Source organism: Corvus brachyrhynchos, unplaced genomic scaffold (assembly GCF_000691975.1).
Source record: "Corvus brachyrhynchos isolate BGI_N302 unplaced genomic scaffold, ASM69197v1 scaffold14, whole genome shotgun sequence".
NCBI lineage: Eukaryota > Metazoa > Chordata > Aves > Passeriformes > Corvidae > Corvus > Corvus brachyrhynchos.
The window spans coordinates 5,335,324-5,347,588 of NW_008239110.1; the positions used below are offsets into that span (position 1 = coordinate 5,335,324).

The window sequence follows — 12,265 nt, forward strand, 5'->3', positions numbered from 1 at the left end:
TTAATTCCAAATTCTTGTGTTTACAATTATTTGAAGACTGTACATTTTCCATGAGGAAAGAAAGATACCTAGTGGTCAACTGCTGTGGCACTGACAGTCAACTGCCACTCATAGTAAGCACTCAGCTCTCCACCACACACAGACAGATCCCTGGCTATAAAACACATCATCCCGTATTACCATGTTTTCCCGCAGATCTTCATTCTGTGTCATTTGAATTATTGTCTGGAAAAGTCGAGGATGGTACTGTATTAAGACTTCACAAGTCTCTCCATAACCACCCTAAGAAAACATTTTCATTAAAAGAAACATTAGAATTGAGAGTTAGACTATTACAGGCAATAAAATCTATTGAGGATTACAGTATTTTTTAATGCTGAATGGAGAAATCGTATTCTAAAATAAATTGAAACTCAAAAATGTAGCAAAGTTAGGTATCCCAAAACTTGTGGGAGAAGACAGAATCAAATTTTTTGAGTACACTGGCTCACATATATCCACTCCTGTTTTTCTGGTTTCGGAAACATTTTCCTACTTAACAAACTAAAGTTACAGCTGCACAACACTTCAACAAGCAATTACCAAAGATTAAAAAGAGGGCAATATCTCACTTCTCCTCCTCTTGCTGACATGTACTTAATTACACCCAGAATCTAATCTTTCAAAACAAACATTTTCTAAAGGTTCATAAGACACATATCTGACTTGCTACAGGAAGAAATATGATAAACCCATGAAAGGGTGATTTAACTTCAAAATCAATACACAAGTATGATTCCACTTGTGCCTTAGACTAACTTCACACCCTTCTGAGAAAAAAATGTTTTCTGGAAAAAACGGAACTTGATTTTGTGGCTTATTTGTATCAAATCTTATTTAAAACAGTTGCATTTTTAAGCAGACACCTGAATATGCATCAGCTTCTACTCTGGAAAGGTGACCATATAATGTATCAACTGCTGCAACTCCAGCAACTCCTCTTTGAATGACAGTTGACATTACCTCAGTGATAACCATACTTTAAGAAGATTAATTTGTTTCTGGTACCAAGAAATTAAGTATTAAAAATAAACCCACCCAGAATCAGTAAGAAATAAAAGTCAAATCTTCCAGAACAAGGCAATGTTGGCAAGAAGTATATGAATCTATAATTTCAGTCTTCTAAAAATATGTATCGACTTTGAAAAACAAACCTGCAAGCACAGAATAAGACCCTCGGTATAAAAAGAAAGAAAACATTATTGTTTTCTCCATTCTTACTTGGCATCATGAACTTGTACACTGCATGATCTTGAACACAGTAAGATCATCACTACAAAACAAACACCAGGTGTCACTACTCACGCCTAAAAAAAGTTAACGGAAGTTTTATGTGTAAAGAGGTGCCCTAGGGATTGCAAAACTGGAGACTGAAGCAGAAACTCAAAACATTAATCATAAAAAATAAGAACTGTACCACTAAGTACACACTGGTACAGAATCACAGAATCATTTAGGTTGGAAAATACCTTTAAGATCATCAAGTCCAAACATCAGCTTAGCACTACCCCTATGTATACTACTAAACCATGTCCTCAAGTACCATAACCACAATTTTTTGAACACTTTCAGGGATGGAGACTCCACCACTTCCCTGGGCAGTCTTTTCCAATGCTTTATAACCCTTTCCATGAAGAAATTATTCCTAATATCTAATCTAAACCTCTCTTGCCATATACCGTCTTACAGGTCTGTGGCTGCAGAAAACCTTGGAACTGATCAGACTCCACGTGGCTTTATGTAATGATAAAGTCATTCCGTCATAACAAAGAAAAAAAAAATCTGAGTTTCACAATCAAGTCAGCAGTGAGATTGTACAGTGATCTGGCACTCCTCAGTAACCAGAGCTGAGGACTTACTTGGTTTCTTATATCCAAAAAGAAATACCATAAGTAACCTAACTTAATCAAGGTCTTCCACAGACAGTCTATGGAATAAGGCTGTCAAAATTAAACATTCCAAAAATATCCCACAAGTACTGGAGACAGCATTCTTGCACATACACACAACTATTTCAAGTCTTAGGCACATAAGGACACCTCAAGAAATTAAATAACTTGAGGTTGAAATAATCTGAAAATACACAAAAAAAGATTAGAAAATTTCAACTTTATCCTGACAAACTAATGATATGCATCAAGGTAGTGCCATGTCCAGTCAGTCCAGTGATTTGGTTTTTTCAGCTTCCAGTTCAGATTTCTAGTCTGATTACAGCAGAGGTTCAAAAGCTTCCATTCATTTGTGTTATTTACACACTGACCTTCAACTGATCTGACAGAAAAAAGCTTAAGTGTTCACAAATCAAAAAAAGTCACTTCAGCAAGCAGTACAAGCAGTACTTGGTAGCAAACAAGACAGACTGTTTTGCAGTTGAAAATGCTGTGTTAGTTGAAAACATGTAAGAATTTGCTCCTCATCCAGATATGGAAATACCTTTGAAAAGTAAGAGTCAGCACCATGTAAGTTTTGTTTGGTTTTAATAGCAATATCTCTTCAAGAGAAAAGAAAATCTATTCTTTGAGGGAAAAAAATGATCACACTTTTCTGCATGCCTTTACCTCTTACTTGTTAAGAGGCAAGCACCTAAATTGTCTATTACCATTATACCAAGGATTCCCAAACTTTCTAGTCAACTGGAGTTCTGTAAATGCTTTCTCATGAGGTCAATTCTTGCATCTGACTTATGCAAAGGGTAGAAATTATGAACCTGCCTGTTGGATCAATTGAATGGTAAAAAAATTACGCTTTGCATTTGTTTTGCCGAAGGACTACCATCATTCAGAGGCCTTAAGAACGAAAAAGGTAATAATGATCAGGTGACACTGCAGTAAGTCACAGAAGCTGACAGAAAAAGTATTGCTAACTTAATACCTGTACACAGAGATCCAGTGGAGTAACACCATTCTTGTCTGGTAAATATTTGGCTCCTCTCATCAAAAGAATTTGTGCAGTGTCTCTCTGACCATGGCTATTCAAAAGAAGAGAAGAAAGACAGTTAATACAGCATTTATGCTCTACTGTGAGTCATAAATCTGTCTTTACTGCATCTAACAAACAAAACCAACATAAGATAGAAGAAAACAGTTACTGCAAAAGAACAGTGCAAAATTAGGTAAGGCCCATTTATGAAGTCAGAGTCACCCTCATCATTCAGAAATGACTCAGCCTCGCCTCATAAATATCTATGAGCTGCATTTCCTGCAAAAAGAGAGCTCTTTCTAAATTCATATTCCAATTTACTTCACAGAGGAAGTTATCTTTACCAAGTTCTTTTCTCACTTCTACCATATTTGGAGAAAAAATAACCTAATTGTACTTTAACCATCAATAAAATATTAGTAAGATTTTTTAATTTTATTTTTTTTTGCACAAGAGATAAATACATCACTCAAATGGCTCCAATTTCTTTTATCTGGTATATATAAATGTATTGCCTAGCCTTTAAAAGTGATGAGTTTTACTTTTGCATTCAAAGTCTATTTCACAGTGTATTCACTAATCTGCTTATAGGTTGTATAGGACCCTTAGTTCCCTTGAGTCAAAAATTTCCCAACTATTCTGACACGCCAGCATTGCCTAGAAAACAGCAAAACCAAAGATTATTTATACCTCTCAACACTTTCCCAAACCCTTTCTTCTGAAAAAAAAAGAGAAATTGAGTACCAGTGATCAGAGGTTTACTTCACTAAAAACACATGGAAAGATTACTTGACTATTGCTTTCACCAGCATTAAGTGCATATACCACCAAACATAACACAGAAGCATCTAAAGGGTGGAAAACTGATAAAGACACAGCAATTAAGGTTACAGATACAAGTTTTTTCAGTGATGTGTTACTTCTCAAGCTAGTTTGCAGTACACCCTTTACACAAATGCATATGAGTATTTGGCATCCTGGAACATATAGAGGCTGCCTGCATCCTCAGCCTGATAGGCTGAATCTATCAGTTCAGAAAGGGCACAAGTAAAGTGACAATTAACAGCTGAGGGACAAGAGGTAGCTTCACTGATCTCTCAAGAGCTCCCAGATGAGTTCTCCTCAGTCCTGTCCTTCCAGCCCACGAAGCCAACAGGTTAACCTGATTTACCAGACTTTGTCCCAACGCAAACAAACATTCAGGGTCAGAAAGCAGCTAAGACTAACGATTTACTTGCAGCATCTTCACTGTAATTCTCTAGACTAAGTGCACAACCCAACACATTGACAAAACACGTGTTTCAGACTCAGACATTGAATACTGATACCCCTTCTGCAGCTATCACCTGCCACTGCTACCACACCCTGCCCTCCCTGTCAACAGGGACCTACAACCTTTCTTTCCAGGCTTGCTGTAGTATTCACCATGTACATTCTACCCTGCCAACTGCTCCAATTGTTAATTTCTAAGGAATAGACTGCTGTACTTGCAACATTCCCTTCTTACGAAAAACCTCCAAGCCAAGACAAACTGCTTACTTCTTTTAAAGTGTGTGCAAATACCAGTCCCTAAATCAAGAACAAAGGCTAGCAGCTATTTATTCTCCACTTCCCTTCTTCTCAACTGCCACAAGTCAACATACACTGTCTCCAGAGACCACGGCTCCCAGAACATAACTCTTAGCAGGCCAGCAGGTCAGTCCATTTCTCCTTTTGCCTATAGTAGTAACAGTTAATATTATCATAACTGTTTAACCTGTAACCAAAGCACAGGGACTGCAAAAATTGTAAACGTTCTAACAAATTGCAGAAACGCTCTAATTAAAACAAAAGATCATTTATCATATATGATTAATTTTGAAATATAACTAAACGTCGAAGAAAACAGAACTGATCAAAGCAACAATGGAATTTTAATTCAACATTGTAACTTTAATGCATATATGCACACTTCATGTATACTGTAATACCACAATGTACATTAAGCAATAGCCAAACTTGCCTTAAAGAAGGCTCTGGTTTTATTATACTCAAAATAACCTAAGTTGGCAGAATTCATTTTTTCAGAAAAGGGTTCAGTAGTCATCAATTTATGACTCATGCTAGAACATGCACAGGTATGTGTTTAACGTGTCTGTTAGAGAGAGGTACATAAGGTTGCAGTACTAACCTAAGTATTTACATAAGACACCAAACTACACTCAAAAATGAGACAAGATTAAATACCAGTCAGCTTTTATATTTCCTAAATTTTGTAATTTCTAATCAGTGTTATTGCAAAAAGGAAAAAAAATATTTCATTTTTAGGCCAGTATTCAAAAGTTAAAAGTATATTACCTGCAAGCAAAATAAAGCGGAGTTGCCCCAGAAACGTTCGGCCTGTTTATATCTGCACCGCTGTCCAGCAAACACTGCACCGTCTACAAGAGAACAAAACATCAGCATTAAAAAAAAGGAGCAGTGAAAAACCCTACTGGCTTGCAACTATTTAGTGCCATGCATGTCTAATTACACTGAAGGATTTGATTTTCAATAATTAATCTCGGGATAAAAATTCCTAAATGTTAAATGGAAAATCATGGCTATCAGAGCTCATAAAGCTTCCTTTGAACTTCCCATTTTAGTAACAGTATCTTATCTAATCCCAAAGATTCCTGGAGATACAAGCCATTTAAAAATTACAAATTACAAAATAACTTCAAGTTAGGTACAGCCATATACAGCCTTATCATAAGCTGAAGTTTCAAATTCAAACTAGACTAGAAGAAATAGGCAAGCAAATTCTAAAATACGGAAACATTGAGCAGACTCTCAAACAACTTTCGTTACATTTCAGTCACATAAATTTGCTACATTTACAGGTAACAGTTTTTCAGAATTTGGTCTTCCAAAATCCAGCACTGACAAGGACAACAGAAAGGATCTGGGTAGAATTATAATTTTTTTTTTTTAGCGGTACATAATTCTGGTGGCAATCTGTATAACTCTAAAGGGCTCTAATGCAGTTCAAGTAAAGCATCCAGACTTGTACTCTGAATATAAATAGTCAGCCCTAACACAAGGTCAGGCATAAAAATTATTCACACAGATCAATAATAGAGGAGTTTATTTGAACTTGTTTACTTCTAGGGTTAAAAATGTAACTGACCCAACTCTGTTTTCATTTTTTACTCATGGTAAATTAATATTTCAGATTTCAAAATCATATAATAACTGGCACAATTATGAATTAAACATATTCTGAAAAATAAGGAAAAAACATTTTCAAACCTTTAACATTATATAAAAACTTAATATTAACAAGCCAATAATAGCACTACAGAAGAGCTGAACAGTATACAGTAAGTCACCTAAACTCCGATGAGCACTGAAATCAATCACCTCCACAAGAATAAATAAGTTGTTCCCATGGAAGTGCATGCAGTCGATACTAAGACACACAACTGCACTCTTCACACTTCTAGCCATTATCATGTGCATCACTAGGCTGAAGTTTATAAAAACACCACAACTTTGAGGCGTTACTAAGTTCTTCACAAATCCATTGTGTTCATACAACTTCGAAACTTACTGTCTTGTGTCCATTTTGACAAGCTACATGAAGGGCTGTCTGTCCCATGGCATCTTCAACATCTACATTACTGACATGCTGAACAAGATCGTGAAGCAATTCTGTCCGTCCATTGACAGCCAACCAATGAATCTAAGTACAAAATGATGATACACGTTTCCTTTAGCAATGATACACATATTCCATAAAAACTGTTTTAAACCTGGCTGTATTATTGTCAACACTTTCACAGAAAGAAGCTTTGAATATATTAAGAGAAGCTTTGAACAATACAATCATATGCTTAGGTATTTTGATCACATCTTTTGATTCTTGATGGCACTGGACACACAGCAGTTTTGTTTTGCATGTAAGATGGCAAAAGCCTAAAAACCAAGAATCTCCAAATTCTTCATTCATTTTAAGAACATCATGATAATTAATAGCACTTACTGCAGTCAAGCCTTCATTATTACAAATGTTGACATCTGCACTGTATTCCAGCAACTTGCTCATACATTTTTTCTGGCTACAAGCAAAAGAATACATTAAAATCCAGTCAGGGAAAATCACTTACTAAGACTAAATATCTTCTTAGAGCTCCACTCACTCTAATTTGTCATTGTTCTAAGCATAGCAGGTAGTTCCAATTTAATAAGGAGTACAGTACTGAGCATGTGAAAAAGAGAAGTGATCTTTACAGAGACTCAGACAGTGCAAGAGTAGCAAACAACAACACAGGGCTAAAATCACAGCTGTTTTTGGAGAAAGTACAGAAGCACTTAACCACTACTCTAAACAGTTTCAGCTCTGCATGAGCTATACTTTCAAGACAAAAAGCCAGAGTTCAGCTAACAGAAGTCCATGAAGTCCACCATTGCCTGTACATGTCAGTGAACATGTTCACAATACACCAGTAAATCATTATTTAATGAGACAGTCATTGTAACACTATGCAAATCTTTGGTAAGTACAATTACTGTCTCAATAAAAGTAGAGGTATTTTTTCCTAATTCATGTTTTGCTTCGTCTTTTAATGCTCACAGTCCTTTACCTTTACAGATTTATTTTGCTCTTCCTTTTTATTTGGTACCTCTCACACCTTTCTTATACCTCATTTCCACATAACTGTCTCCTGTGTGTATTTCTGCATTTCATTATGCACCACTTGGCTGCTTCTTTCCTCCCCTACAAATAGACCTCACACACACCTAGAAGCCACTAAACACTATCTCCTCCCCATGTGAAGTACCAGCCATGATACAATTCAGTTATTGTATCACATACATGTTCTAAAAAGAAAAAGACAACATTACCTTTACAGCTGCATGCTTTCACATAATACAGTTCAAGTAAGATCTTAAAAAGATACTTGCTCACTGGTTTGGGTTTTTTTCCGCTCCTCCTCTCCTAACATTGTGCAGGCCAACTCTGTATTCTTTTCCTTGCAGTAAAGATTTTCTTGGAAACACTATCTGAGGAAAAACTGAAGTCTCTGAACCCTTCCAAGCACTCCCAAATCTTTTCTTACTCAGCTAACTGGGAAGGTGAATGCATTCCTTGTTCAACTACTGTTGTAAGAATTATTATGCCCATGATTAACAGAAAACACTAAAATGACTGGCACTGGAATTGGTATTTCAGATACAACTTACTATTTATAAAAAATTATTCTATGAATACTCAAAGTAAGGATTTTAAGCTCCGTGTTCTCTAATTTCAAAAGTGAAAACCAAAGGGGTTTTTTTGAACTATGCAAAAAACATTACAGAATACGCCAGCTCAAGCACACTATGCACAAAATTTTTTAAGAGTTTAAGTATTTTAAAAACTTACCCATTCCTTGCTGCTAAATGAAGAGGAGTACATCCTGAGATGTCCTGATAGTTAGGATTTGCTCCTTTTTTTAATAATAGAACAAGGCATTCAACTGATCCACAGCTAAGAAGAAAATAAGAAAGGGAAAAACTGTAACAAGGATATTTACAAATCTGTATTGGCATAAAGACAACAGCAATATTATGCACAGATCACACTCACTAGAACAGCTTTACATAAAATTGTTTTATACTCTCATAGTTCAAGCTACACAAAGCTAAAGGAAAGTCACTTAATACAGCGAGAAGTGACCAAATATAACTTGTAGCAATGAATAAATGGCAGCCTTCTCCGTGATTTTAATGACTTTAAAACACAACAGTAAATCTTTAAGACTGGTAATTCTTTAAACCATAAACTGTTTAAAAAGTTTTGCTTTTGATTTCCTCTCACCTCTCTCATCCCTAATCTATTAACAGGACCAAATTCTCCATTAAATATTTTGGGGTTTGTTATGCTTCAGTGTCCAGAAGTGATGTTTAAAGATTGAATATAATGAAAATTCTGAAATTCATACAAATACTTCTTTGCTATTGATTTTGAACCTCTAACTCTCTTTTACTTTACATAATATAGCAGCTCTTCAGGATAACCAATGACATCAACAAGACAAACTCTGCACTACGTGTTTATCTTGCTCCTGAACTCTTCAAGAGGAAAAGCTGATTGAAAAGATAAACAGAGTATTTTTCTATCTGTTGCCACCAGCTAATCCATTTTTACAAATCTTCCCAATGTCAGAACTGCTACACAACAACCCAAAGAAACTGAAGACTAACTGTACAGTATGTTGCAAAACCAGCAGCTTGATGACTCCTTCGTGACCCAATAACTAAGATAATAGACAATCCAGAAACTAAGTGTAACACAATTTCTTGTCTTTTAGAATCAATAAATACAGTATATTTTCAAATATACTTCTAAAGCACATGCTAAAAATTTGCTTGCACTGTTGTAAGTACTTCCTTAAGTAAATTTTATATAAGCAGTATGTAATTCTGAGATTAAATAGTTGGGAAACAGCTATTTCTAAAATAGTCTGTTTAAAAAGCTGGTATTTCCACCTTTACTGCAACCAAATCCCTGCTATATATATGCAATACTAGTACTATTTCTTTTATTTTTGCTTTTTTTAACAGTTTAAATGTAAGAACTTTCAAGATATTTAAAAGGGGAGCCAAATACAGAGCATCCATTCATCAGTTTAAACTATCTGGTTCGTTTCTATTTATGTTATGTTAACCTGTCTGTTTCTTGGCAGAGTTACATATAAAATAGAGTTATCCCCACTGAAGAGCTATACAAACAATAAATAATATAGATCAAGTATTTAATATTTGCACTTAAGCCCTCTATCTAGGATACAAAACTTACTAGAAGTGAGTGCCCAAGTTATATTCCCTTCAGTTATGGTCACATGAACTACTCTGGAACAGCTGCTTCCCAACAAACATCCAAATGCTTCCCACTGTTTTAGAATACCTCAAAAACAATCAGCACTTGCAGACGAGAGTTCTCTACCTCTACAAAGGCAAGAGTAACCCAGCTATACAGGATGCACACCATGGCTGCATTTCTTCAAAGACTTGAGATTTCACAGAAAGGTAAAAAAAGTGTCTAGCCATACTTCCTTCAATGGAATTTGGAAAGCCATTTGATATCATGTGTAAAATCTGTCCTCTTTATGAGGCAGGCACATTACTAGGAAAAACAAACAAGATACAGAAAGGAAGTGTGAAAACAAAATGTTAACTGATACTACAGAGTTTTCCAGCTTACATTGCTGCCTTAGATTTGTGGCAATATTTTCATTGTTAACTTCTGGACTGGACTCAAGTAAGTCTTACTTTGCTGCAATATGAAGCAAACTTCTCTTCACACGTCCAAAGGCATAATTCACATCAAATTTTGAATTTGACAGCAGCTCTGAGACAGACCTTCAAAGAGAAAGATAATTTTTAAATTTTAAAAATAGCTCACAGTATTCAAGCAAAGTTTATACTGTAAGTTGTACACAAGTACTCTATTTCTTACTTAATCACTGTTTCTTTTCCCTCCAACTAATCACTAAGAGATCAAACAGTTTTTAAGCATTTGCTGATTAACAATACCTCTCCACTTCTTACTGTACGTAAAAAATGAGCTGTGACACTGGGAAAGTGTTTAAAATGTAAACTAGTAAGAATTAGACCAAACAACCAAATCACTTCTTTACAAATACGAAAAACAAGCATTTCAATAGCTTTGGTTTGAACAAGACATAAATTCCCATCTTCCTCCTTATCACAATCACCCCAACCACATATCCAACAGTTTTCCCAAACACTGGCAAAGTTCAGAGGGAAGACTGGGATGTGAAATCATAATGATGAAGTAGAAGGATACACAATAAGTATAAAAAATTTAAACAGGACCTTTCAACTTTCAGTAATGGGCTGATCACATAATTTAAAACCCTTGCATGCAATCTCAAAATATTATGTAGCAGAACAAATGCCTGCTTCCCTACAAAATTCATGTGAAGGAAGCACCACTTAGCTGGCATTATATAGCCTCCAGGTTCCAAGCACTTTGAGGACAACTGAGTAAGAGAAACAGCTGCTCATCTAAGGAAGTCCAGAAGTATCAATGTCATTGTCCAACTCTTACTTCTGAGATGTCCAATGAGACTAAGAGCTTCTATGCCATCCATAAATACATACTCAGCACTAAGACACAGTTACAAAACAACACTTTTGTTCTTATCCTAGGACAAATTTCCCTATGTGCTTCAAACAGAACAAATCCCAGTTCCAGTCTATGGCATAAACCAAAACAGGTTTCTCAGGTGAAAGTATGCTGGGATGCACACAGTCAGTGACTAACTTCAAATTAGAAGATAACTCAGCAATTCAGCAGCAGAACTTCTGAGAGTGCTTTAGGAGCTACAACTTTAGCAAACATGTTGGGTTTTTCAGACCTTAAAAAAGAAAGAAAAGGTAAATTTGAAGAAGCTCCCACCTGTGCTGGTCAGCCATAACCATCGGCATCAGTGTATAGACAGCAGTTTCATTATCTGGGAAGAAATTTAATTACTTCATTAGCATAAAGATACCTTTTACATAAAATAAATGTATCTAGCAACGCTTATTTACCTTTTCAAGTGTCCACTGTTTAATAGATGATTATTTTTACACAGATTCTACACACACGAAGTTTCGTTATAAAGAAAAAGCCATCATACTTAGATAAAAGAATTAACAGAACTGTGATACATGAAATTTCATGGCTTCTTTATTTTACAAAGTAAAAATTACAGAATTTTCAGTGGAGCATCAATTTCTTTGAATTGATGATTCTGTTAATTAAATCAAAGTTTTTAAGAAATGTGCATTAAAAAAACCCAAACAAAACAGAAACAGTTAACTATTTAATTTTAAAAAGAAGGAAATTTCCTGTCTTCCACAGAGACTTCCATAGTTCTGAGACTATGATTTTGTAGTAGTGACTTCTTTAAATTAAGTCATAACCATTCCATTTTGTCTCTGTACTTGAATACCTCAGTGCAGTAAGTTTCATTTTAATTTTTAATCTGTAATCAGTTTCATATTTCACACTTGAAGGCAATGAAAAAAGGCTGGAACACAAAGATCCACGTCAGTGGTGGGAACAGACTGACATTCAGCTACACAGTCTCTGCCATCACTACTGCTGCACATACCAGCACACTGCATCGGTGTGATGAGCCTGTTTGGTCACTTACATGCTTCTTGAAGTAAAATATTATTTTTAGATGATTAATTTGATAAAACTTAAACATTTTTAACATATAATAATTATAAATACTACTAATGTGTAATAATATTTTTTTTTTATTACGGACAATTATTACCATTTTTC

General features: G+C 35.3%; 1 protein-coding gene across 6 annotated transcripts in view; it reads right to left on the reverse strand.

Annotated features, from left to right (window-relative positions):
* The window catches only part of HACE1 (HECT domain and ankyrin repeat containing E3 ubiquitin protein ligase 1), a 47,314-nt gene extending 35,867 nt beyond the window's left edge, over positions 1-11,447 (reverse strand). For 3 of the 6 annotated variants that reach the window (XM_017739694.1, XM_017739693.1, XM_017739697.1), the window contains exons 1-8: positions 11,387-11,447; positions 10,234-10,323; positions 8,345-8,449; positions 6,962-7,037; positions 6,530-6,661; positions 5,296-5,378; positions 2,911-3,007; positions 181-282 (exon numbers count right to left, since the gene is read on the reverse strand). In XM_017739694.1, coding sequence (XP_017595183.1) covers positions 181-282; positions 2,911-3,007; positions 5,296-5,378; positions 6,530-6,661; positions 6,962-7,037; positions 8,345-8,449; positions 10,234-10,323; positions 11,387-11,415 — 714 coding nt within the window. In that variant the 5' untranslated portion in view covers positions 11,416-11,447. Of the gene's footprint in view, positions 1-180; positions 283-2,910; positions 3,008-5,295; positions 5,379-6,529; positions 6,662-6,961; positions 7,038-8,344; positions 8,450-10,165; positions 10,324-11,386 lie in introns of those variants that run through there. The other 3 variants (XM_017739698.1, XM_017739695.1, XM_017739696.1) reach the window with 3 other exon arrangements.
* Positions 11,448-12,265: the final 818 nt, after the last annotated feature.